We start from the raw sequence: 27,953 nt of genomic DNA, 5'->3' as shown, positions 1-27,953 counted from the left end.
GTAAAATATTTACACAAAAAGAAATCAGACTTAGTCCTAGTAGGAGAGCCACTAAATGGAAATCTGTTTTTTTAGACTGGGTGATAGATGGGTTACCTCTGCCTTGTTTATATCTAAAGAAAAAAAGCTAATTACTCTTGTTTTCACCTTTAATAGGGAGACATGACTATTTCTTGAAAGGGAAGGTTAATAATAAAGTCCTAAGAAGGATATTGAGCGCTGAAACGATGGCAGTTATGAATCACCAAGTCAAAACAGCGTGTGGAAATAGTCTCAAGAACCAAAACTGAACAAAGCAATCAACAAAGTTCAGTGATTGAATTTGCAGAATTTTAGGACTTAACAACTGTTGTGAGATTTGGTGTGTTTTCTGTTAGGTTTTTTTGGGGTTTTTTAATTATTATTTTTGGGTTTGATTGTTTTTTAAAGGCTGGAGGAAATCCTCCCTCCCCCCATTCCCGGGACAAATATTACAAAAACATTTTAACTCCTTGGTGCAGGGGTGAACTCTGAGTGCCCACATTGCTGCAGTGCAAGAGTTCTTGCTTGTTGAAGTGCTCACTCTGTGGCTTGGGTTCCCTGCCCTCTGCCAGCAGTGATACTCATCCAAAAATTACGGTATGTGGGAAACAGCCTGTGTACAAAATACCAATGCGAACAACTTTTCTAATCATAGTAACTTGTTTTTAAATAGCAAATGCAAACAGGCAGAAACCATGTAGAGTTTCCATCAGGAAAAGAAACCCTCCCAGCCCAGTCCCCTCCCTGATCTTTGCCCTGCACAGTCATCCACAGCCGCTTCCACGCTTCTAATTGATGCCAATATTAAGATTTAATAGTTTACCATTCAGATTAATAATTCAAGATGGCAACAAAACCAACACCATTCATAATTTGTTATTCTGCTCTAATTCACAACCGATTTTTCAGCCTTGGCGCTATCGACGCAACAAAGGAAGCGGCAGCGAAAGGCTGTGGAGGGAGTGCAGCCCTCTCCTCCCTCACCCTGGCTCGGGTTTGGGGAACCCAGCTGGAAGAGGAGAGTGTCATCAAATAAAACACGGAAAACGGAAAAACTTTGCTAGCGATGGACAAGGTCGTGTTTCATTAACTTGTTGGTTCAGGCTCACAAATGGTCGTCGGAGGTGAAACACGGCAGACTCGCTGCGTTCCAGCTTTTTGTTCTCTCTTTCCTCACAGACTGCAGTCATGTTTAATTTGGAAACTGGGCTCCTTTGGCAAATTAGCAATTAGAACAATTTTGTGGGAATATGTATATGTGTCATTAGGTTTCCTGCAAATTAATAGCGAGAGCAGAGGTCAGGCAGAAATTTTCCACTTGACTGCAGCTCCTCTGTTGAGATTTGGCACTTTGTTTTGGAACGGCCACAGCTGCTCAAAGCCACAGTCTTCCTTTAGGAACTGTCTTTTAATTAGTTTACCTCATAGCCATTATTACAAATATTACTGCCTCCCCTCCTTGAAATAAAATTACTGTTTCTACAAAATATTCCGGTGACATCTTGCACCACTGCACATTGATGGTGGGGTCACTTGGATGCAGCGTTTAATCATTAGATCACCTCCATAAGCATCTCCTAATTAGAGTCCTTACAATACAATTTTATCTGGTAATTAGCTGAGATTGGCTGCTTCCTCTGTAGCTTATTAGTGGCAGCCCAGCAGTGGGTGTGAATCACAGTGTCATTTGTCAAGCCTGTTAAAGCCCCCCCCTTTGCTCATCCTCTTCTGTGTTTATTCCTCGTCGCTACCTATGCTGTAAAGCCTAAAGAAATTTAACTCGATTCAGATTCTTTAAGCAGAGAATGCTGACCTTTGTGGATCCTTTCTCAAGCTTCCCTAGTAGAAACAGATTAAATGTTAAGTTTTTACATGCTGAAAAAGGAAGGGGGCTCTTTTGAAATGGAGTAGTTGGGAGCCGTAATGATGAAGCAGGAGCAGTGATCTTTCCAACAGGAGGGCCCGGCTGCCGAGCCTGCACTGAGAAGGGCACTTAAAATTGATGCAGATTTCCTCGCAGTTATTGGACTGTTAAAATGTCCATTTAGAAACTGAGATAAAATACAGTAGATTTAATTTCATGGTGAGACCTGTCAGTTGCACTATTATTATCATCACTGGTCCTTTTATCATATGTAATAGATGGATGGATGGATAACAGGGAGACATTACTATATATATGTCCCTAATCAGTGTCCTTAAATCAGGCCAGTCAGCGAGCTGACTGGGTGGCACATGGTGGCAGTGCATGGCACCAGGGGGGTTCAAAACTCCAGACTGCAGGTAGTGGTTCATGTTGGAGTGGGGATCAATACCTGCATTTCACCACCTTCACCATTGCTCTCTGGGTTCACTCTCCCTGGCTTTGCCACAAAGTGTTAAAAATTTCCCACTGGAAGGCAAGGGAATTTGTAAGCCCCTGCAGGGAAAGGTGTGCAGGTCTGCTGCTCACCACCTTCTTCCCTTGGAGCAGCAGCATCAGGCTGTGCCAGGAGTTTGTGGCTAGGGTTTCCCTCAGCTCCTTCTCACTGTCAGGAAGGACAAGCAATCACAATTTATCTTCCCTCAGCTGAGCCCTTTCTGTAGGCGATGGGCTTTTTGTGTTGGTATCCTCTCTGTAATACTACAGCTCTTTATTTTCCACTACCTTTGTTTGGCATAAATCCTATTATTTTTTAAAAGAAACATTATTTGTGGCTATTAACTCATATGAGGGATGCTAATAGGAGTTTTCTTATCTGGTTACTTTCATACAAGGAAAATTAATACAGTGCCTTATGGATAAACATGAGATTTTGGGGGCATAACTGCATCGTGTGCCTTGCCTTCATCTCAGAAGGTTTAATGTCTAGCAAAAAAGGAATTTTAATCGTGAACAAAAGTTGTAAAATTCTGGCCCTGTTAAATTCAGTAGGAATTTCACTACCGACTTCAGGGGAGTCAGGATTTCACCAATATTATTTGTGAAACCGCCTAAGGGAAGGAAATGTGGAAGTAGTCAAAGAGCCCTTTTCTTGGTCGTCTTCTGTGATGTTGTAGTTGAGGGATTGGATTGTTTGTTTAAAATACTTCAGCAGCAGCAACCTATTGGGATGGGGCGTCATCTTTCAAAGGACATTGTAGGGCAGAAAGAAAGGGTTGGGGAGGAATGTGGATGCTGGTTATATAAATAGGTTGTGTGTCGAAAACAGTCGGGCTGGAGCTGGGTTTGATACCCAATCCTGGAGGCAGGTGTGTTTTACAGCCTGCTGTGGCACTCTGCCACACCAGTGGGGCCAGGCTTCGTGCAGGTAACACCAGTGCCTTCCATCCTAGAAAGGAAAAACAGAGCGGTGCCACTTGTGCTGGGCTGAATGCTCACAGTATTTCATGCACTGTGATTAATTAAATTATTCCAGTGTTAACCTACTCTGGGCTTTGCTTTTAAAATGGATGAACAGAGAGGAAAAAAAAAAAAAAAAGAAAAGCCGAAATGCTGAAGAGAGAGATTGTGTTTCTCTCTAGCATGTCCCTAGGAAAGTCTTGTCTTTTATTTTAAGCCTGATGCCTTCAATGAAATATCCAGGAAGACTGATTAGAAGCCATGCATAATGATAGCATGGAAATCAGAGAGGTGTGGGGTTTAGATTGTGAAACAATGAAACTTGAAGTAAAATATTAAAATGATCATGTACTGTGCGAGATCTTCTATTAAGATTTAGATAAAAATTCATGATTTGTTCTTTAGGCAGCAGGCTATGTTGCTCTGTTTTCTAAACCTATTTGGAGATGTATATATGTAATTATTATTTCTTTCCCTTTGCTGGCTCTTAACAGAGATGTTACAGCAGCACTTTGTGCTGGAGCTGCAGTGTCTGCTCATAACTGAGGGACGCTCCAGTATCGAGGGTTTCCCCTGCAGCCCTTAACCACCCAGAAATGCTGTTTGTAACGACCCCCTCGTCCTTCCCTCCGCAGCTGAATCTGGTATCGAGCGTCACGCTGTCCAAGACCGCGTCCGAGGCGTCTCCGCAGAGTTTACCTCATACTCCCACCACCCCGACTGCGCCCATCACTCCCGTCACGCAGGGACCGTCGGTCATCACTACCACGAGCATGCACAACGTCGGACCCATCCGGAGGCGGTACTCGGACAAGTACAACGTCCCCATCTCTTCAGGTAACGGGGTTCTGCTGGCACAGCCCCCGCCCTCACCCGCAGCCTGGCGGCGTCGGGCTGCGATGATAACAGAACAACTGCTCTTATTTAGCAGATATTGCCCAGAACCAAGAATTTTATAAGAACGCAGAAGTTAGACCACCATTCACATATGCATCTTTAATTAGACAGGTAAGCTGAGCCAAACACACGCGTCTGGATTATGTAAAAAAGTATATCTCTCTATATGTGCTGGATTAAATAGATTTTCAAACCTTTGGTATGTAAGCGTGCTCAAATGCTCAAACCTTTACTATAAGGGTTTTTAGAACTGCAATATATAACATAATTGCTTTTGATTAAGTATTACAATACGATGTGATTATTAGGAAATTCATTTCACACAACAGTGAAAATGAGCCTGTTTAAAGATGGCAAGTCAATTATCACAAGCTACAGTAATCTCTGATCCCTAGAATTAATCTGAGCTCTAAATAATTACTGAGCTTTAATCAGCTAGTGAAATGTTTTGCATTTCTCTTTGATTCTGCTTTATGAATGACTAATAAATTAATATTTCTGTAAGGAAACAGAAATAAAAACTCAAAACAATTAGATAATTCCATTTTGAATTTTGCCATTGAACTGTTAAATACAGCCATTAATCTTAGTTCGTATTGTGAAAAACCTCCTTTCGATTTCTTGCTCCAAATCTCTTCTTTTTCGTTCTTCCTTTCTTCCCTTTTTTTTTGTATCTGGCAAAGTAAAACTGTGAGCGTGTTTTGTACTGGTGTGCTGGTAACTGATCTTGCAATCGCTTTGCTCCACAAGGCCATCCTGGAATCTCCTGAAAAACAGCTAACACTAAACGAAATCTACAACTGGTTCACGCGAATGTTCGCCTACTTCCGACGCAACGCGGCGACGTGGAAGGTAAGGCTGAGCCCACCTCCTGCCTTTGCTCTCTGCCATGTACAGAACAGACCTTGCTGATGACATAAATTGTCCCAACAATTGTGGGGACATGAAAAATTTAGATCGGCAGTTGTGACACGCGCCGGGTGCCTTATCTGCAGGAGCAATTTGATATTTGGCAGAAAAAATTCCTCTGCCTTTGAAAACCACTAATTGAATCCCCATTATTGGCTTTTATGTTCTGTGATTATGCCATGAGTTCCTCTGTGTGGTTGCTACGAGCAGGGAAACTCAGGCTCTTCAGCCGGAACATATTAGAAAATTAAAAAAAAAAAGGAGGTAAAGTTCTCGTGTCAGTAGAAGATATACTATTGGTCTTTTTAGCTATTCAGGTTTTAATCACAACCATTTTTTTCCCTAGGATCTATAGATCAGTGGATTTCTTTCCTCAGTCGATTGACTCTTAACTACATAAACAGCTGTTATAAACTTCCTCTCTGTTTTTTTTAATCACACAGCAGAAGCCTATTGAATTTAATATGCAAGGAGCAGGCTCCTCAATGAGGAATGTCTTTAACAGAAAAAGACGTGGGGTTTTGCACTTTAATTTCCTTTGATAACTGTCACACATACTGTTAGATGAGAGGTTTGGGGAGTTAATTTTATTCTGTATTTTGGGGGTCCACTCTTTCACTTTAAATATAGCACTTTAATAGTCATACTGATTTCTGAATCCAGTGCAATCACAAATGAATGATTCAAATAACTGGATGTTGTGTTGCTGTAAAAACTATACCCTGGTGCTTGGAATCTCTCTTTATCCAGACCCCACTCTTGTTCTCAAACAACTTCAAATGACCAGGTAGTATGAATAGGTCCCATACATGCTGTTCCATCAGCTCTTTCTGTTTTTCCTGTCCCAGCCTGCATTTAAGATTAATTCCTTTAGCGGATGGAGCTAAAAATGGTCCTTGGAAGTTAGCTTGGTTTTTAGTGGCATGGTTTTCGTTTCATTCAGACCCCAGCACAATTTTGTACATTTTCAACCCTGGTCTAGAAGTCTTAAGTTCAGGAAAACTTTTCTGTGATTGCTGCTTTGATTCTTCCCTGCAGTTGGAAAACATGAGCAGTGTTCAACTTTGCAGCTTCCTTACTATCCAGAAAGGAAATTAACTTTCCCTGATTTAAGATCCTTTTAGACCTGCCTGTCTTTTGCTGCTGGAGTGCTTCCAGTAGGGCTTTTCAGCAGCTGCAGGTGTGGGTGCTAAAGTAAAAATCCTATTTAGTTCTAGCAGCAAAGAGAAGTGGAGGGAGGAGTGGAAGAAGGCAGCAGGCAGTCCTGGCTGTATCTCCTGTGAGCCTAGTTTTGGGAATTAGCTTTTGGCATCCCAAAAAACCCAGTCCCAGGAGCCTGTGCAAATACAGAAGAGCAGCAGAGAGGCTGAGTGCAGATTCTCAGGCTTGTAAAAGGACTCTGTGTGTCCCAGGGAGGCAGGTGCCGTTTGGAGACCCCTCCTTGGACACCTTGACCTTCTGTAGGTGTCCAGGTCCTGCCTCATGTGATGGGAAAGAAAAACTTCAACCCCATATCCACCAGCACCAGCAAAATAGACAACTGGTTGGAGTAGTGCAGATTTTTGTGCTGGAGACTGCTCAGATTTCTGCCAGCCCCCAGGAACAGCAGGGATGAAAATGCAGCTCTGGATTGGCATGACGGGAAGCCCACAGGGTGCAGAACAAGCACAAGGGGCTAATTGCAGAATCAGAATAATTTGAATATATATGTGCTGATTTGTGCTCACCTTCAGCTAATGCTTAGGGGGCATTTGGATCACTGTTCCCCAAGTTTAGGGTCAGGGTTTGGTGTGGACAAGCTTCCCTGAGCCCTATTTCAAAAACACAAAAAAGTGCAAGAATAAAGACCTTTAAAAACTGAACCTCTTTCCCAAAATGCAGTATGGCAGAGCCTGAGCAGTTATTAAAATAACAAACCCTTTCATTTAGTACATTCAAGCATGTTCAGGGTAATTTTTCTGCAGAAGTGGCTTGCATACAAATATTTTTAACAAGGTAAATATATAATCTTACAATAATAGCTCCTAATTTTTCTGTTAAGCTGATTGCTGGTGCAGCATTGTGAACTGGTTCTGACAGGTCAGAGGCAATGTCTGTTTGCTTATATTTTTTGGATTAATTTGCTGGCACAGAGTCACAGCCATGAGGCACAGGCTGCAGGTGTGGCTCTGACACGTTGGGGTATTGTTCACATAAAACTGTTAGATAGCAAGTATCCAGAGGCAGGGGAAACACAACAATTTTTTTCTGGCATGAGTTCTTTAAATAAGTGATCACATGGAAAATAGAAAATTAGAGCAACACTTCATGGATGTCTTGTAAATATTCAACTTCTCTGTCTCAACATATCCAGCAAGAGCCCCATCCCACAGCCTTAAACATCAGTTGCAAATGGACTTCAAGAGAACAAGAACAGTCTGTAAAGTGTTTCTCCAATATTAAATTAATTTAAAGAAAAACACAAATATTCCTGCTCAACCCTGTCTTCAGAGACTATTTACAAACTCTGAGGACTCCCTTCGCTGGGCTTTGCTGTGTGCGTTTGATCAACTGCTGTATGAACCACAAGATCAGCTTTCACTGGGGGAAATAGCGTTATTATTCTTACATTTTGCTCCAGACTTGACAGTGTTCCCATTTTCACAGGAAACTGCCTGAGTTACCCAGATGTGGGCCAGCAGCCCTGTGTCGGGTTGCACTAGTGCGGCACCCACCAGCAGTTGCTGAGCTGGCTGATTTCAGCTCGTAAGGTGTGGGGCGTTTACATGTTTTTCCTCCACCTCAAAATCAGGGATTTTGCCAAAAATGTCAACAGTACTGAAATCTGGAAGAGGTGGGAGGGAAAAAAAAAAAAAACCCTTTAAAAAATAAGAGCAGAAAGGAGAAAATAAGGGCAGAAAGAAGCAGGCCTGATGGACAGGCTGACTTTCTGCTAGATTTCTTCCTTGCTGAGAGGAAAAGCATATTGAAGGTTTATTGTTTCACCAGTTCAGAAGCAGATCGATGTGGAAAAGCTGAAGTGCCTCAATCAGGCATCTACAGCCAGAGGAGATGTGTTTGCACTCAAGCATCTGCTGAGCAAAAGCAGTTCAAGCCCCAGATCTTCCACTCCTACCAGGGTGGGAGTGTGGGGACTGCACTAGGCATGGCAGGGAGTTGGAGGGGGAGCAGAAGACTCTTTGTGTTCCCCTCCCAGCATACACACATCCGCCTCCTGATTTACATGACAAATGCTCTGTGCTACCCTTTGTTTGCACAGTGATTTAGACATTCACTGCTAGAGCTCCCTTTCCCCATCCAGACCCCATATTCATAAAAAAAAAAAAAACAAGAGGATGATGTCGGGAGGAAAAAAAAATTGTCGTCTCCTGGTTGCCTAGACCCAGGCCATGTGTTTGGCTGGCATTGTGCCTGCTAACGAGTCAACCAGATTGACTGAATCAATGGTGCCAGTGAGGATGGAGTTTATTCGCCTGCAGATTTTCAGCAAATGGCTTCTTCTCTTTTTCCTGTTTCCCAAGCCCCTTTCAGCGGTGCTGGGAACAAGCTCCATGTACAAATTCCTATGAATTCCATGAACAACGGCTATGTAGAATCATAGAGTCTTTTAGATTGGAAAAAACCTTTAAGAACACTGGGTCCAACTGTTGTTGAAGGGTATTTGCTCAGGAAACTCCTGAAGCAGGGACAAAGCAAAGCACTCCATTTCAGGAGTAACAAGGCTCTCGGCACCCTGGAGCAGAGACAGAAAAGCCAAGAGCTTGCCATGCCTTAGTGAGTGTCTCGCTGTGTCTCAGCACATTGGAAGGGTTGGTCATGCTCATCCTTCCCAGCATGGAGCTGCAGGGTGGACACTCAGGCGCTGGATGCCATGAGCACGGATCCCTTTGGGTGATGAGCTGTGGGGATATTATCACTTTGTTTCAGAGAGCCCTCCTCATGTTTTCACTTGGCAGAGGCTCAGATCAGTCACTACAGTAGTCTGCCAGAAATAAGAGCCAACTTCCATATAAGAGCAAGCCGTGGAGGCAGGAGTTGGTGCCGGCCGGCCGGTGGGGTGCTGCTGAGCCCCCGGCCCGTGCTGTGGGTGTGGAGGGAGGGCCAGCACCTGAATCACATTAGCCCAGCTGTGGGAAACCACAGCAACACCAGCTCCTGTGCCTCACAGCGAAATCCAGTCGACTGTACTTACATAAAATCTTTTCTGTTCTTTCTAACTGCTTTCTTTTCCAGGAGGGGAGAAATTTCTCTTTGCAGGGCGTATATATATTTGTTTTGAAAAAGTCTAAGAAATGTTCCTCTCGTGTTCTGTATGAAATGTGCTGTATTCTACAAAATGCATGCTTAAAATTGTGGCTGTTCTCAGTCACTCTGGGGATAATTGATAAGAATAACGTGAATTTTTAATCTTGGGTTTAAGCTTTCATATTTATTTTGTCTTTGCAAAATAAGATGTAAAGAGCCGGGGAAAGCGAGCGGGTGTGGGGAGGGGAAGGGGCTTAACATTGCAAAATGAGAACTGTCAAGCTGACTGTGCTGCTGCTGTTCTTGGACAATGATGAGCATTTTCTCATGGAAGGTTTTTGAATGTTTTCTCTTTTATACTTGCTGCAGAATGCAGTGCGTCATAATCTTAGTCTTCACAAGTGTTTTGTGCGAGTAGAAAACGTTAAAGGGGCAGTATGGACAGTGGATGAACTAGAGTTCCAAAAACGAAGGCCACAAAAGATCAGTGGGTATGTCCACCATGTTTGAACTTCTTAGCCTAGCTCGGATCATGCTTACAGTTTAACGTAGAGGCTTTTGGCTGCTAGCTGGTGTTAGACCAACCACAGGTGGTTTCGCATTGTCTCAGTTAAGGGAAACCAAGACAAACATCTCATCACTACTGTTTGTATGCCCACCAGTACCCTGACCCTGCTTGCTTGGTGTTTGTTGCATCACATGCTAGTAGCTTTTAGGTGGCAATGCATATTAACCCTCACAAACCATTTGCTTATGCTTATTGCATTTTATTTTCTTTTTCCTTTTCCCTGTATTTGATGTCTGTTCTGTCCCCGATCCCGTGTCCCTTTGTTTCCACTTCATCTCCTTTGCTGCTGCTCTTGTCCCAGGGTGCCATTCGCACCAACCTCTCACTGCATAAGTGCTTTATCAGAGTAGAGGATGAGTTTGGGTCCTTTTGGACTGTTGATGATGAAGAGTTTAAACGTGGCCGTCATATTCAACGAGGCCGTCCTCGAAAATACTGCCCTGATGAAAACTTTGGCGAGCTTGTTGCACAGTAAGAGCTTTTACTTGCTTTAATTTTTTTTTTCTGCTGTTGCTTTGCTTTGCATGATTTACCCATCTCATGTAGACTTGCATTTCACAAAATAGTGTCATCACCTTTGCTGCTAAAGAAACTAAATTTTTGGTTGTTATGTGTATTTTGTGTGTCCTACTCTGATAATCCAAATGCCTGTAGTAAAAACTCTACTCTGACATGTTTGTTAAAGCATTTATTTATAGAGCAATGTAGACTAAGATAATTATCCACGCTAGCACAGATATACTGCTGTAGACGTGTCAGGAAGACAGATATGTGCCAGGAAAGGTTTCAGATAAGTTTTAATTCTGATATTTTCCTTTGCTTTATATTGTATGCTTTGTTTTGCAACTCCTAATCAGAAAAAGTAAGGTACTTTGAAGACAGAAATGCTGAATTCACTTTAAAGAGCTTGAAAATGCAGTGAGACCAGCTGTAAAGATTATCAGCAGGCCACTGTGTGCCTACAACAACCATGCACCAATATTCTGGGCTTCCCAGAGGGATTTTCTTTGACCTTTACTCGAAGGCCATCTCTCCTGGACAACTGATCACTGCTGGTCCCTGTGCAAGGAGCTCAGTTAAGACTCTGCTCACCATAATTTATTCCCATGTGAATAAAATTAAAATAAAAACATGCCCAGTGAGTGATAAAATTTTTGGGGGTTATTTTGCATGGGCATTTTTACTGCCTAATTTCTATTTAATTTTTTTTTTTTTTTTTTTTTTTTTTTAATCTCCTGATGGAACCAGTGATACTGGGATGCCTCCTAAAGAGAGAAGCCATCCAGTCCTCATTCCTTTATCTCAAATCTGGTCCCTTATGTAAAGGTGACAAAAAAAAGAGTCCAAAATAGCACACCAGAATATTTTTTACTAAAAATGGCCTTCAGGGCAGCATAGTGGTTTCTCCCTGCCCTTGAGCCTCAATGCCCATGGACTGCTTGGGGCAATGGTGTGGATAGCCCTCACAGTGGCCATTGGCATGGCAGGAAATAACATGGATCAGATAAATCGTCTCTCATCGTGGTGCCTCCCTCCACTGGGAGAGACTCCCTCCCCTCTGCTGGGAGAGACTCCACTGCCAGCGACTTGGAGAGTCATTTGGATGAAGCAGAGTTTAAAATGTCCCGTGATGCTTTTGATCATTGCCTCCTCACGATGGACCTTCACATGGTAACGGGCTCCCAGACACGACGAAAATTGGAGAATTTCTCCTGAACACAGCTAAAATGAGCAGAGATGCCAAGATGTGCCACTAACGCAGGGTAGTAGAACACATGGTGAGGTAACGTCAAGAGATAATGATGTTCCTTATTTAGTAAAGGCAAATATGATAACCATAGCTTAAAACTCAGATATTTTCTTTAAATCAAAAAAAAAAAAAAAAAAGGAGAGAAACGAAAGAGAACTCGTGTGGAAAACCAGTCTCAGCTCTAGTTTTCTGGTGGGGGAGTAAGCAATACGTGCTTGAAACACTGGCACAGAAGTTGGTTGCATTTAACTCTCCTTTTTATGTTTTTCTTATGCAGTAACCCTTCTCTTATTAAAAACATACAGACCAGCCACACCTACTGCACACCTCTCAATGCTGCTTTACAGGTAAGATTAATGACTGTAGCAAATATGCAACAGAGGCGTGTGTCTTCCCCACTCATTTCAAAATATATTAGCCTTGCTCTAATTAGATATTAAATTTTAATTCCGTTAAACTTTTTTCTTAAGTGCATAAAGCATCATAGTCCCTGGAGGCAAACACATATCAGGCTGCTTCAGCATTAGCTAGATGCTTAGCATTTTGAATATTGTGGCAAAAAAATTAAAAGTTCACTTATTAATATTTATCAGCAGTATCATAATTTCCATCCTCTTATTTCAGAATTTCACTTGAGGCAAAAATACCACAAGTGTAATTACTCTAGCACAGCTATTAATGTGCTGAATGATAGGATACTGTGGCACGTGACCTTCTATTGTTCATGGCTTTAAAGAGAAAGCAGATCATTTTTCCCTCTTTTCTTTTAAGGGCTATTTTTGCATATCTTCCTATTGTTGGTAAAAAATAAACGGTGCAATTCCTATAGAAAATAAAAGATCATTTTTATTGGTTTTAACTGTAATCGTAAGACAAAAATTCAGTTTTTTCACGATGCAAAAATACACAAAGTATGGGTACAAAATTAATAACTTGCAGCCTAAAAATGTCCATGTCTCCAGCCCTTTTTCCTGTGCCCTTTTTCCCCTTTCAATAAATTCCTGAGTCAGTCTCAAAAACCCTAGGTGAAGTCAGTGTTCTCTGTATAAATGAAGAATACAAATGTATTACCATACCCTGATTTGTAGTGGGGTCTGTGTGTTTGTGTGGGGGTTCAAACCTGGTTTACATGTTAGGAATTAATCCAGGAGGCAACACCATGCATGGTTGCACCCCAGTTGGTTCTTGGGGTCACTTGTCTAGAAGTTTACTGATGGCCATGGGTATTTGCTTGGGCAGTCGTGTTTTGTGGAAGGTTTAGCAGATTTCTCTTTTCAGAACCAAGAAATAAATTATTAGGAGGAAAATGATGTTTTGCCTTTCTTCTGATTTTTTTGAGTTTATGCAGTAACTCCTGCAAAGCCCAGGAAAGCATGCTTAAATGAAGCAACTGTAAATACCGTTCATTAGTAACTTATTTTCCCTTGAGTCTTGTGAAGTGTGATTTTTAAAGACTGCTTTGTCTCCTGAATAGTATTAAGATTACAAGCACATTTTACATTCATGAGGCTGAAAGGCAAAAATGAAATGATCCTACATTTCTTCACATTGTTAACTATGTGACTAATTTCAATTAATATGCTTATCATATGGAACTGTTCGTGTTTTATTTCTGAAACACGTGTCGTTGTCGTCATCTCCCTCCATTCTTGTCTTTCGTGATAACCTCCAAACTGTTTCCATTCCCCACTTTTCCTGAGAGAGCCATGTCTTTGTGCCCTCCCATAGCTGGGCTGATGGAGAGAGGAGTCTGGGCCAGGTTTGCTGCCACTGTCACCCCGCTAATAAATGGGGATGAATAATAACCATTGCACTGAGCCAGGTCCTCTTTTAGGGTGAAAATACACCAGCAGGTTCCACACTTCTTCCCCTGCCATTGGGTTTTGGAGGCAAAATTCCAGTGGGTTCTATGGGGCTGTAGAAAATCTGGGCAGTTAATGCAGGTGGCCACTGCCATGTGGGCAGTTCAGACCTCACTTGGGCAGCAGATTCCTTTAGGACACAAGGCTGCCTTCCCTGCCAAGGCCTACATTCACTTAATAATTGGTGGGCAGTGTTCCCCCCAGCTTTTGTGGGCTCTGGAAGGTCTGCTTCTTGCACATCCCCGTGAGCACCATGGGGGTCTGCACAGCTGGCTGTGTGCTGCCGGCATGGCAGGCTGTGCTTTCTTTTCCTGTGGGGTGGCAGAGCCTCCCCTCTCCTTCACCCAGACCCTTCTGACATCTCCTCTATCTGTTTTCCCTCATGGCCAGGGAGAAGAAGCAGCTCTCTCCCCCCTCTGTCTGTGGAAGGTATGGGGACTCCAGCTCTCACCAGTTGTGTCTTTTGCCAGTGGGTCAACAGGGGCTCCCAAAACACCCCCTCCCTTATTAATATCTTCCTAGCAGATACTCCTTGTGTCCCACCTCTCCCCCAGTGAATTGCTTTACTGCAATTACAAGTTATCACTGTGGGTGAAGAACTTGAGTCATTATTTTGCCAAGTGCAGGAAATGTGAACCATTCTTTGCATCCCCTAATCACAATGAGTTTGCCGGTTGTTGAATCAAGAAGATAAAAATAATCCTCCCCGTTAGAATAGCTTTTGTAATCACGTGTGACACATAGGGCTGCACATGGAGAGGTCAGTGTAAGGAAGAATAAAAGGGGCTGTGCTCCTGGAGATGCTGCAGTGAGGGCTGGTCCTGCCCTCCCTTCCCATCCCATCTCCCCCCACCCTTTCTCTGGCTCTGCCTGCCTGGGTCAAACTGCTGGCTGGCAACAAGCAAGGAGTTCTGTCCCACGAATTAGGAGCAGGCAGGAGTGTTTGGTGAGGAGTGTGTTCGCATAGATTCCCCTCCCATGGGCCATGTTTGCATCATGCAGACCCAGCCTGATGGCTTTTTTTTGCTTGGCCACTGCAGCCAGCTGACCTCTCCCCAGAGCAGGTCAAGTGCTGCCGAGCCATTGTCTGTGGCTGCCCGGCACTGACTTGGCTCGCAGAGCCACGGATGATTTCAGCCAGATCCAGCTGGGATGGGTGAAATGGTTAAATGTCCGTCCAGTCCCTGGGCACTACAGCCCTGGAAAGCTGTGCCTCCCATCCCCACCAAACACTGGGCTCCTCCGGGGGCTCGGGGTTTCTGCGTTCCCACCGCTGCTGCGCCGGGCCGGGACTGTGCTGTCAACATGAGCTAATGCTGACACACAGTAAATATTAGCAGGCAGAACGGTGGGAATCAGAAGGAAAATATTTAACAGTTCATTCTCTTCCTACAAAGATTTCCATTTAGAAAGTTAACTCCAGTGTGCCGCTGCACAGTGTTTCCTTAGAACAAAGGGAAAAATCAAAATAAAACAGATCTGTAACAGGTAAGGTAAGAATTGAGTTGCTGAGGTTTAAAAAATTCCACATGGAGTGGTTCAGCTGTCAGGTAGATTGGTGCAGCTCTGATCCAGTTAGCACTGATGGCAGCCTCACACATGTCCCAAGGAAAATGAAGCTCCATGATGTTACACTCTTGCTTGGTGCCCGCTCACTCCAGTGGGAAGGAGTTATCAGCTGAGCCAGTTCCAATTTTTTTCCCCATTTCATTAGAAACAAAGCCCAAACCTAAGCCACAAAAAATACCCCAAAGCCCCAAACATAATTTCATGAAGCAAAAATAGGGAAAGTACATTTTCTTTTTTCCAGGGTGTGTAATTCCAAATAGGGAATGGAAGGCTCCATCCTCTTATAAGCCAATACGGCTATGAATCCTTAAACCCAGATCTAAATGATGTTAAATTTCCCTTGATGGAACCAGGGTAATACCTATCAGAAAGTACAATATTTAAAAGAACCTGTAATTGCAAAAATTGTAAATGTGGAGAATGTTTTGGAACGAGTGAGTGTGTTGTGCAGTGTATAAAAACGTTAGTCATGGCTCTTCATGGATTTGTTTGTGTCCTTGGCAGGCTTCAATGGCTGAGAACAGTATACCTCTATACACTACTGCTTCCATGGGAAATCCCACTCTGGGCAATTTAGCCAGCGCGATGAGGGAAGAGCTCAATGGTGCAATGGAGCATACGAACAGTAACGGGAGTGACAGCAGTCCAGGACGTTCCCCTATGCAAGCGATGTAAGTACGGCAGAGGCACCTGCTGGCTCTAGGTCTTGTCCTACCATCTGCTCAAGGGTGACTCTAGAGACTCCTGGCTCCTTGCTGAGCTTCATGGATGGAGCAGCAAGAGCAGACATCTGCCTCCGTCTGGGGACTTGCGTAGGGTGGTTTGAACATAAAAGAGCCATTTACTAGTTTCCGTATAAAACTGATCAGCTCAATCCGGTCCAAGAAGGACACAGGGCTTATAAAATTGTTCACTTGTTTGCAGTTCTCTTCTTTAAACCTTCCAAAACCTCATAGCAGCTGTGCTTCTTGGAGAAAACCTGTGATTTCTCTCCCCTTTGGATGGCGTGATGAGCACGGCCCGTGGGGCAGAGCTGGGAAATGGGCTTGTTTGGCGAGTCAGAAAAACCCCACTCAACACAAAACGGTCTTGCTAAGCATTAACATGAAGGTCTGTGTGATTTATAGATTGCTCTTAAAATATCAAAAGGAGAATTAATAGGGACATTATGGCAACAGACGGCAGTGTAATGAGCGCGTCTATAACCGCACGAAGTGACGGGGGCTCGCCTGCCCCGCTCAACGTGAGCGGCACCCGGGCAGCGGGCGGGCGCAGGAAAGGGTAAGGCAGGAAGGGTGTGATGCCCCGATGGGTGTGTGCGGTATTTATGGGGTGACGGAGTGAGTTTGCAAAGCTGTAAACTCCCCCCTCCCCTCACATCACACGCCGGGTAATTGGCGGCTGGTGAGGAAGCCGGAGTTTACAAGTCCTGTCGTTCCCGAAAGCTCGGCGGAGCAGTTGGGTACCTGTGAGTGACCGTGCTGCCTGTCTTCCCCCTACTCCTTAAAACAGCCTGTAAAATTACTGGCTGGCTTGCCAGGGCTCACATTACACATTAAAAAGAGAACTAATTTGTAGTCTTTTACTTCAAAGTAATTTGAATAAGGGATTTATAAAAGTAAGTCTAAATCAAAAAGTAGAAAAAACATTAACCTAATACCACGGTAGTAATTAGTTGTGAAACTAATTAGCATTTAATGGCAGAAAAGTTTCCCACCTGCATAATGTGTTGTCAGAGGGGAGGGGGCACGAAGGAATCTGAGGCTCTGGATACTTTGATATTGCAGTGTTTTAAATCAGTGCACAAAGTGCTTTGAAAAAAAAATCTTTAAAGATGGCAACATTCATTTTTAATTAATAATTAATTTAAACATTGTCTTTTACCATTTACTTCAAAACATTCAAATAATGTGTTTAGCTTTTCCAGTGATTGTTTGTGCAGTATTAATTATCTCTCCCAAAGTAACGTTGCATGACACACTTTCCGTCTCTCACAGACGGATTCATCTCCAGGCGGTTTTAGTCACAATTTGTTATCCTCTGCCTGTGACCACGCAGGGCCGGCGTGAAGGAGGAGTGGAGGGACATGACTTTTCTCAAGAAACAAGACTTCTCCCAAGGGTTTCTCCTGGCCTAACAGACAAGGATGAACGTTTATGATGTTGTGTTAATCCGAGTAATTATTTTTTTGCAAGTTCAAGGCTAGTGCAGTTCATGCACTTCTCATTTCACCTAAGGTTTCCTTGTCTTTGAATAGACTGAGAGGAGGGAAAAATAACCAAGTTGAAACAGGATAGGACATCTTCCAGAACTGTGCATAGCTGTGGCCTTTGTTGCACTTAATAATCATCTCTTAGCACATTGATACCAAGGTGAGGGGCACAGAACAAATAGTGGAGAGAGAGGAGGTCGGGGGGAGTGATGCCTCATTTTCATTATTCACCAGAAAATCCAATTTTCTGTTGTAATATGGAAATGATTGTTTCCTGAGTGTTTTCATTTTCTCAGAATTGATAATATATGTGTTCTCTGCTGAACATTTCTTTTTGCTTAAGTAAAATGTGGCCGGGTGATGTTCCAATACCAGCCTCGGAGCTTCCCCATTATAATGGTGTTTCTAAGTAGTTTGGAGGGATCTAAAGTCAGAGCACCATTCACACGTCACAGGGTTTACCCTGTTTACTAAATAAAAACATAAGTCAACAGCGACTTTACAGACGCTGTGAAACCTTTTTATTTTCCATGCTCCTGCTTTGTTAACAGCATGTTCATTTTTTTTTCTCAGAACAGATTTCCTTGTCATAATGCAAAATATTTTTTAAACAATTTCAGTGTATTGGAAGAAATCAAGTTTTAAACTTTATTGTAAGGTTTAAAGGACCTTGTTAACATGACAGCTAAGAAGTCTAATACTCTAGCTGAAGTCTTATTACCGCTCATTCGTTTCCTTTTTATGACACATTGAACCACAGCTAGGGTGGGTTTTTTCCCTGCTCTCTCCCTCCTTTTGAAACACTAGAAAGTAGTCGCATAATTACAGCTTGGGGACATAACACTTTCATCCTGATATGCTCCAAAGGTAGCCACAAAGCAAACTACTCCATGCTGTGTGCACCACCAGAACTCAGTGGCTTTAAACAACAGTCAGCTTTATTAAAAACTCTTCTGTTCCCAGAGTGGACAAACAAAAGAATTACTCAGATGTGAAAAGAAGGGGAATCTGTGTTCAGCAAGGTTATTTATTGTTAACCCCTTCTGGAGTCCCAGGCATCTACTTAAAAGGAATGTGCTGAATTTCTGCTGCTGTGAAAACAGAAATGGGAAACCCTTTCTTTTCTTTGCCTTCTTTCCCCCTCCCCTTTCTTTTTCTTGTCGCTTAACCCAGCATTTACCTTTTCTGTAATTCAGCAGACTGAATTCTTCAGTCTCTAAAGGAAGTTTTTCTTCCCAATTTTGAGGATTTGGTGAGGTGGTAAATAGAAATTCAGACTTGAGAGGATATGAAAGTCTCCCTTTGCCTTCAAGATTATTTAAGCTTATTTATTTCAGTTGCTCAGAAATGCTGGAGAAAAATCACAGATTCAGAAAGATTTCCTCCTCGCATGCCATTTTGTACTTACATCTGACAGAATACACAAAGAGTTGGAATTTTTTGGCATTGTTTTCCTTGCAGCTCTCTCCCTGGGGGTTGTGTTACCCAGATAACCTCCTCATTTAGGGGATGGAGGTTTTGCCAAGCTCACTGTCTGATGTTTGTGCAACACGTGAGGTGCTGGGGGAGGCTTGTGTGACTCTGCTCCCTGTGGCTTTGTGGCCCTCTCTGGCTTTGTCTCACCCAGGGTTGTGCAGGGCTTTTCATAACTTCTGTTGCTTCTCACACCTCAAGTTTTGTTTTTTGACCTCTGGGAATCACACCAAACCTCAAAGAGAACCTCAGTTAAAACCACCTGGTTTCATAACAAAACCAGAAGAGGGGCAGAGTTTGCTTTGGAAGGGTTTGAGGACCTTTGAATGAGCTTTCAGAGCACTTAGACTGGTTTTGAGCACAGTGAGCACCTGTCTAACCTGCTGGCACCTGAGGTGGTGGGGATGCATTGGGACACTGGGCAGCCTTTGGAGAAACTCCACTCCGTGCACCAAGGCCTCTCTGCTGCACGTGACATGTGCTCTCGTGCCCCCTTTGAAAATTTCCCTTCTGTGTTTTCAAAAATAATACTTAAAAAAAAAAAAACAAAACCCAAAAATAAGCCCAGCAGCAGCAGCATCAACACCACAAAGCAAAAAAGCAAGACTTTGACATTAAAACAGCAGTAAAAAAGATCACTGCCATAAAGGCCGAGTAGCACAGGCTTTATTGGGCTCTCTTAGTGCAGCTGCTCTTTCCCCATTTTTCTTCTGTTTTTCATTTCATGTTTTCTCCCAAGTGAGGGGCCCCACAGTCTATTCATAATATTAAGTTTTTCTAGTTGCGGTATTCAGCATAGTTTAATATTCACGGAGGCCATGAACTTCTGGGACAGGTAGCACAGGGACACCTCAAGCTTCTTACATGTTTTTGCCAATTCTTAGTCTCTGATCCTTGAATTGTCTCCTTCCAGTTTTTTCTTTACCCTTCCTTTTTCACCAGTTAGGTTAAAAACTGCATGAGCTGTGCTCTTGGTGTGTAACTTTTTCAAAAATTACGTGACAGGCAGAGGAAGCTCTTTGCTCCCAGAGATGTGTTGATAGGATACATATTAGTGGATTTGAAGGGAAAGGTGTGTGTCCATGGATACTGCATCACTTCTCCCAGTGTTCCTTTGGATGAGTTGGAAGGTGCAGTTAATACTTGAGTATTGATCCAGCACTTTACAACTCAAAAAGTTGAAACAAGCAGGGACTTGAAAGGCATTCGCAGCTCACATTTGAATTGTCTGTAGTCAGCAAGTTGGATGCTTCCTAAACTTACCCAGGCTCAAGCCTGAATAAAGAAATAAACCGGATACAGGGGTACAACTGGCTCACTTGAACTAGGCGAGGCTGGCTTTGGACTGTCTGTGGATGCTGAGTACATGTTCCGTGCCCAGTGATTTATCCTTGCTGTCTGTCCATGCAGTGGAGTACAAACAGTGTTGTCATTGCTATCCACACAAAGCATAAAATACAATGCAGCTATTTTAAATCATTCATTTTAAAGCAAAGCTGTGCAAGCAGAGGGAAAGTTTTTTCAGTGAAGGTTGTGTGTTCATATTGCGTATGTGAAAGGGTTAAATCAGCCTGCACAGAGGAAAGAAAAAACATGAGTCTTGGAGGTGGATATCAACTCAGTGAGAGACAGAGTGGGACTTGAACTCATTAACACTTTATTTTAAGGGATTGCCTACAACATCAATTATTTAGGAAGCAAACAGGGTCTCCATCGCTGTGTCGCATTATTAATACTTGGTAATGTCAATAAAATCCTACTTTCCTATAAAGTCCCACCAACAAGACACTATTGACTCACATGGCTACTTTACATTTCAAAAGCTGCTGAACAAAAAAAAAAAAAAGGAGAGCTAAAAAAAAGGTAATTTGTATTTGTATAGGATTTGTTGTAAATATGATTTACGAACAACATTTTTCAATTGTTATCATACCCATTTTGAATGACCAAGCCCCATTCCCCTGCGGGTTATTCATGTGCTTTGCTGTAATGAGAAATTTGGCAGATCTCATCTTTTTAGTACATCCTTGTGCCCACCATGAGCTGGGGATCATGTTCTGCCTTGTTTACAGCTGACAGTGTTATTATTCTCGTTAGGACTGTGCTTTCTTATCATATTGTTGTGTTGAGCGAGCCTTTTCCTCTCTGTTTGTGTTTCCTGGCAGGGCTTTTCTTCCCTTATTGACAGTTTGTAAAAATATGCATTAATTTGGAGTTTAAAGCATGTATCATGGTGTCTCTTTGCTGTGTTTGCTTGAAGTTGATTAATGATAGAACCTCACTTGGGGTCGTCCTCTGGAGAGTTGTCTCACAGGTTCTGCATGTTAACGAGAGGCGCTGCGCGCACAGCGAGGATGATTAGCCCGGCCCGCGCCGCGCCGAGGCCCTGGCAGGCCTTGCCTTCCCCTTCCCATGCACATTCCACTTATTTATCCAAAGATCACATTAACTTAATGTGTCAGCTGAGAGCGTTTTCTCTCCATCCCAAGACGGAAGCCCTATCGAGGTGCTCCTCCCAGAGTGTTTTCCCGGAGAGGCTGAGTGCTGCCTGCCTGGCGCAGCCTCCGTGGAGTCTTAGAATCATTAAGCTTGGAAAAGCCCTTTAGGATCATTGAGTCCAGACATTAACCCAGCACTGCCAAGCCCACCACTAAATGTTTTAAGTGCCACATCCACATGTTTTCTGAGGGCTTCTGGGTGCAGTGACTGCATCACTCCCCTGGGCAGCCTCTTCCAGGGTTTGGTTACTCTTTCAGTGAAGAAATTTTTCCTAATATCCAACCTAAACCTCCTGTGGGGCAACTTGAGGCTGTTCACTCTTGTTCTCATGATTGTTACCTGGGAGATAGTGCTTAGCTTGGCTTTTCTGGCCAGGACAGACATTGAGGCTCTTCTCCTTGGTGACCTGGAGCTCTCAGACCTGGCCCTCCAGGTCTGAACCCCCCAAACCACCTTTGCCTTTCCCCCAAACTACCCAAACTGTCAAAACCCTTTTTTAATGAGCAGCTTGCTGATTGTCTGTTGTTTTGTTTTCCCAGGCACCCTGTGCATGTCAAAGAAGAACCATTAGACCCAGATGAAAATGAAGGCCCACTATCCTTAGTGACAACAGCCAACCACAGTCCAGATTTTGATCACGACAGAGATTATGAAGACGAACCTGTAAATGAGGACATAGAATGAGTATGTCTGACATAGTTATCCTGAGAATGAAGATTGGAAGAACACGTCAAACTTAGCTGTGAAATCTCTCCATTATTGTACAGTCTGGAGGATTCTCAGTCCACTTTGACAACTATGAAATATGTTAACTCTTAGTGCCATCAAGTATCCCATTTGGGAGTATTTTTGATTTTTCTACTTTTTGTTGAAAAAAGGAATTTGTACTCTGTGCATTGGATGGACTTGTTTGGTACTTGGGATTTTCCTCTCTTACAGTCAACATCAGTGTTGTAAATTTGCTAAACTGATTCACTTGCATTTAGCAGCCAGCTGTGGACTGCAGGTCCTGCCAATTTTGGACACTTGAGGACATCAAACTGAGCATGTACACCTGAACTGCAGATCAAGTCTTTGCCCAGATTTTAAGGATTCCAATGGACAACATATTTGCACAGTACTGCATGTTGATTATCACTGCCTTTACTCCATTTTGGGTTTTTTTTGTTTCGTTGGTTGGTTTCTTTTTATTTCTTTTTTTTTTTTTTTTTTGCTTCCATTTGGGATGGGGAAGGCCTGTGTGTGCACGTGTGTGGGTATGTGTGCGTGTGTGTGAGCGTGTATATCGGGGAGGGGTTCAAAGAAAAAATTATCCCAAACTTTTTAATGTATTGCTTTCATTCCCCCGCCCCACTTCTCCTCTACCATTTTAAGTTCTGACCTCAGGCCTCATCTGGGCCCAGGGCCTCTCAGAGGCTTCAACGTTTTCTGTACTTTGTGATGAATGTTAATAGGTGTTTTTATTATACGAAGCTGAATGTCATTGAATTGTTTGTAGTTTTTTCTGTCATTCATTCCAATTTCCTTCAGATGCCACCATGTTTTCTTTAGCTATGGAAAACATTCCATTTCGGTGTCTCCTTTTTTGTTGTTGTTGTTTTTTGAAAAGGTCCCAAATGCTGCACGATACATGTGGAAGGGTTGTCCAACGGAGAGAGAGGAATGAAGTACTGCAAGAATGAGAATGAATGACAGATGAACATAGAAACACTGTAGGAAGCAACACAGATTCATTCCACAAAGCAGTATTTTTAATATATTCTTGTTTTGTTTAGGTTTTTGATTTTTTTGATTTTTTTTTTTTGGCAGCAACGGTGAATATTAGCAAATGCCACAAAATTGAACAGCACAAAGAAACATATGCAGCACCAACAGAGTTCACTTTTAGTAGAGAATGAATAGTACAGTGGCAGGTTCTCGGTTGTTTAACACGAGTTCTAATGGGTCAACAAATCTTTCTGGAATATCTGAGATTACCGAGATGGGCACCTAAACATTTATTATTACAACTTTATTTTTTTCTATTGTTTTTTTTACATTTGCCTTTGCAAATAGTGGTTGGAAAGATGACTTCATTAAATTGTTACTGTACATGGTGATGTTTCACGGTTAAACATCAGTTCAGGATTGCTCGGTGGCGTTAATCTGTTTGAATACAAATTAGATTTCAGATTGAACTTGTTACAGGAGTTAATAAGGACGGGGCCCCACTAATGCTAAAGTGTTAATTTTCAGCTGTGCAAATCCAGTACTGCAGTTAGGATTGTTATGCAATATTACACCAGCCAGTATGGAAACCTCGCCGGAGGAGTCGGGAGAGATGGGAGAGAATTGGCGCCGGGGCTTGTTAGGCAAAACTGGCAAAGCTCTGCAAAGCAAACACGACATACAAAATCTGTTGCCATAGGTCAGTAAACCTCAGTCACCAAACACCTAAACATTTTCATTCTGCAACCACTTTTCCGTCACTCATTTATTTATGTAGGACTGTAGCTTTTTTTTATTATTTCGAAAAGCCTTTCAGAGCTTAATTTATATTCTTCTTTGTACCTTTTTTTTCCTAAAATTACCAAAGATATTACACAAAGGTAAATTATGTTCTCTGTTATATGCTTTATCTTATGAAGCCAAATATCCTCTTATTGTTGATCAAAGGAGGTTGAAGAATTTAGAGGGAAATGACAAGATGTGGGCTATTGCTAACCTGAGAGGGAAACTGCTCCTTTATTCTAGAAAATTTAGAAGGCCAAGTAGATGTCTGAACCAAAGTTGTTACTTTTTATTTGCAATTCTTTACAGTGACCAAAATGAAAGTCTGTAAAGAGGAACCGAGGAGAGCTTTTGAGGTTAAAACTAGGAATCAGTGTTACTGGGGGAGCTATGAGAAGGGAGCTGAAGAAAGCAAAGACACAATTATTTCATGGAAAATTAGAGTATCAGAAAAAGGAGACAGTTTAATAAAACACAGAAGAGAACAGAAAAGCTCCCACAATTTAACTGGACGACAAAATGGTATTTCTAGAATAAAAAGGAAAAAAAATTTTTTGGTCTTTGGTTCTACAGATTGTGTGCCACTTCTGTTCCGGGACTGTGCTGGGATGTCTGCTTTAATTTTGGTTGATCTTGGCACATCTACTCAGTTTTGTTTAGTTTTTGGTCAGCATTTTTCATAAGGAAATAACACTCCTGTCCACTCATAAGCTTTGGTACAAAAAACTTTATTGGCAGTTACTTTAATAAAACTCTGCTTTCTGTTTCAAAAAGACAAGGAAAAAAAAAAGAAAGAAAAAAAAAAAAGGGCAGTCTGTGGTCATTTGGAAACATTTTCTTTAATTTTTTTTTCTTCTTTTTTTTTTTTTTTTAGTTTTGGTTTAAATTATATCCAGGCAGCTTCGTGACGTGCCGGCGGTAGCCAGACAGGGATCATGAGAATTGAGCCCTGTGCTTCAAAACTGAGTGGTTTGCTGGTTAGTTCGGTATTCAGAAGGGGGATAAAAATCTGGTAGATTAGTTCATTCTCAGCATGTGTAGCTAGACATGAGTAAAGATAACAGCATGAGAAAACTGTTAGTACGCATACCTCAGTCCAAACTGTTAGGGAATGAGTAAATAAAAAATACATTTCACTCAGTTGCACTTAGTTGTATGTCTTGCATGCTTAGTCTAAAGACTGTAGCAAAAATAAAAAAAATTAAAAAAAGAGAAAAAGAAACAAAAAATTAGAGTTTAACATATCTGGCAGGTGTTGCAGCCTTGCAGAAGAACCAACTGAAAATCTCAGGCTTTACATCAAGCAAACTTCACTATGATTTTTACAATTCTGATTCTGTATCCCTTTGGATATACAGTTGCTTCTTTAGGGAGGGGTTTATTATGTTGTACATATATATCCCACTGTGTCTGTGTGAGCCTTTGTCTTTTGGGGGGAGGGTGGGGAGGGAGGAAAAGGTGGAAAGGTCCTTTTTTTAGATATCATTCCTCAAAAGGAATAAATGCAGACCTGTTTGTCAAAACACCTTTTGCTTTTTGTGCAACTGCTTTATATTAACTATACTAAAAAATAGCTTTGAAAAAAAAAACTACTGTATGTAATGGAATTGCAGAATACGCTGCACATGTATTTTATTTAGTTATCCTTGCTTTAAGAATATTGGATGACATTTGCTGACATGTGGGAGAAAATCCCTGACTTTTTTTTTTTCAGCTTTTAAATTGTAACATAGTTGACAGATTTTTTTTTCTCCTGTTATCATTGATCGAAGCATTTTTGTACAGTTTTTGTGTTTAAGCTGGTTTTTTTGATACTTTCCCACCCCTTCTGTTATCTTACCACTGCCTTTTCTGGCTGTCTTAAACAAAGTTCATATATTTGAAAGGAAAAAAAAATCGTTTAAAAAAAAAAATGTTTTTCTCCTGCTGCAGTAAATATTTTGCATGATGAATTCCAGGGTCACACTTTCAAAGTTTATCAGTGAAGTAGTGATTAATAATGGGGAGTGTCAAACTATTGAACTTTTTGTATAAAAAAACAAAAAAAAAACTTTACAAGGTGCCAAGATGTAAAGACAATTTGTTACATGTTTTTTTTCTCAAAGAAAAGCGTACATTATGAAAGTAGTACCATGTATCAGGTAAATCGCTGTCAGGAATGAGAGTCAAAGCCTTCCTTGTCCACAAAAAAAAAAAAAAGTTTGTAAATGTAAAACCTGTTAGGTTTCTGCATTCAACTAGAAGTGAAATGAAGAAAAAAAACAAAAACAAAATCAAGGCTTATGTAGAACAAGTGACCACCAAAAAAAATTACCTTTGTTTGATTCTCACTCGCAAGAGTCCCATGGCAGGTCCTGCACCTCCCCTTTCCTGGAGCTCAGCTTCGGGGAGAGACCAGGGCAGGGATGCTGGTTCTACAAATATTGCAGATCATTAGATATTTTATATATATACATACATAAATATATATATATAAAGTTTTTTAAAATAATTTTGAACTATTGTAGTTTTCAGATCACCAATAATCTCACGTTCATTATAGCATGGAAAAAAAAAAAAAACCAAACGTGTTTAAACTCTTTTGAAATCCTTTGGTACCTTTGGTTAATGAACTCAGTGATTTTTTAGATGTTTCAGAAGTCATTTAGTATTCTAGTCTTGCGAGGTGAATTTGCAGTTCAGGACTGCATTTTAATGGGCCCAGAACAGGTAACCAAGTATCTTCTACCCATAAGCCTTGATGAAAATGGTACAGTCCAGACTGTTAGCATGGTGCTTCGTGTGTATGTGCTGCCAGTAACAAGATTTTTTTTTTTTTTTTTTGATAAGGCATAAAAGAAACTCATTCCTTACATCAACTGTAATTCCATCATTCCATGTCTGTTGATACAGACAATAAAAAATGTTGTGTAGTCAGTACTAATTACTGACATTATAGCATTCTCAAATGCAATAAAAATGCTGGTTGTTCACACTGGTAATGCAAGTTGCCATGTCCGAAGTTCTTGTTTTGTTGTTCCCCCCCCACAGTGACTCTGATGTCACATCCCATGGTCCCTGATCCGTGGGCACCTCAGCCATATCCTAGCTCATTCATGGATGGACAAATCTCATCTCTTTCCTTGAGATTTCCCAACCACATCCGAGTACAAAATATTTAAGTGGTGGATTTGTGGACAGTCTGTACAGGGCAGTTGGGTGAGGCTGGAAGCAAGGAAGACACTGTCATTCAAGGAATTAATCCTCTTTTCCAAGGAAGTTCCTCAGTTTTGCCCCTTGAGGTCTCAGGGGTTTATTTGCTTTCTCAAAGGAAGGGGTTGGGATCTTCATCCTGCAGCTCCTTCCCAGTGCAGTGCCCTGATGGGAATGGTGCTGCTGGCTTTGGTAGGAAGGGCTGGGAATGTGCACTGCACCCCTGCCAAAAGGGGCTTGCAGGATCAACCCCTTGGTCCATAAAACTGTGAGGAGCAAAGTCCCATCTGGCACTGTCACCTGAGACAAACTGAAGGAGAAACCCACCTTCTTTTTCTTTCGAGTAAGCACACATTTATTTTCCTCATCAAGTTTTGTAAAGAAAAATAAAATGTTTAATAACTAGCATTAGCAGCAAACTGAAATTTCAGAGGAGAGATTTTTCATGAATAATTCATTAAAATTTCACATCTGCAAGATTAGTCATCCAAATAAAATGCTAATGTCAAAAACATGCACCGTCTATAATATTCTCATCAAGAAATCTTTTTGCATATAATGATAAATGCTTAAATTAGTACAAATGATTTTATAAAAATATTCTATCATAAAATTATACCAGCTAACTATTTTTTGGGGGGGAGGGGGAGGGGAACTTTGCACACTCATTATAGTGTGTCCCCAAATGGTACGGACTGGTAGATTTTAAAAACCAAAATACAGAGAATACAAATTCGGCCTTGGTTGTGTGGTGCACTTCCATCACCAGTGAGATTTTCGTAAACTGGAGAGGATTTGTGGGATTAAATTTTCCAAAGTCATGGTCAGAGGGGACTGAGCCAGAAGCTGCTGTTTGGTACGGTGTGCATCTGTAAAATGGGGGGAGTCAGCTGCAGGTAGTAACTGTGTCCCTGGATGAGCCCCAGCAGGACCCTCAGCCTCTG

General features: G+C 41.9%; 1 protein-coding gene across 13 annotated transcripts in view; it reads left to right on the top strand.

The window, feature by feature from the left end:
- FOXP1 (forkhead box P1) overlaps window positions 1-26,798 on the top strand; it is a 378,956-nt gene extending 352,158 nt beyond the window's left edge. For 8 of the 13 annotated variants that reach the window (XM_059856811.1, XM_059856807.1, XM_059856808.1 and 5 more), the window contains 8 exons: window positions 3,979-4,180; window positions 4,272-4,351; window positions 4,991-5,092; window positions 9,764-9,885; window positions 11,990-12,059; window positions 13,965-14,003; window positions 15,648-15,814; window positions 21,867-26,798. In XM_059856811.1, coding sequence (XP_059712794.1) covers window positions 3,979-4,180; window positions 4,272-4,351; window positions 4,991-5,092; window positions 9,764-9,885; window positions 11,990-12,059; window positions 13,965-14,003; window positions 15,648-15,814; window positions 21,867-22,011 — 927 coding nt within the window. In that variant the 3' untranslated portion in view covers window positions 22,012-26,798. Of the gene's footprint in view, window positions 1-3,978; window positions 4,181-4,271; window positions 4,352-4,990; window positions 5,093-9,763; window positions 9,886-11,989; window positions 12,060-13,964; window positions 14,004-15,647; window positions 15,815-21,866 lie in introns of those variants that run through there. The other 5 variants (XM_059856819.1, XM_059856813.1, XM_059856810.1 and 2 more) reach the window with 4 other exon arrangements.
- The last annotated feature ends 1,155 nt before the right edge of the window (window positions 26,799-27,953 follow it).

The sequence above is a fragment of the Haemorhous mexicanus genome, chromosome 11, assembly GCF_027477595.1.
Source record: "Haemorhous mexicanus isolate bHaeMex1 chromosome 11, bHaeMex1.pri, whole genome shotgun sequence".
NCBI lineage: Eukaryota > Metazoa > Chordata > Aves > Passeriformes > Fringillidae > Haemorhous > Haemorhous mexicanus.
The sequence above is the reverse complement of the archived record's forward strand: the minus strand, read 5'-3'. Positions and strand labels throughout refer to the sequence as shown.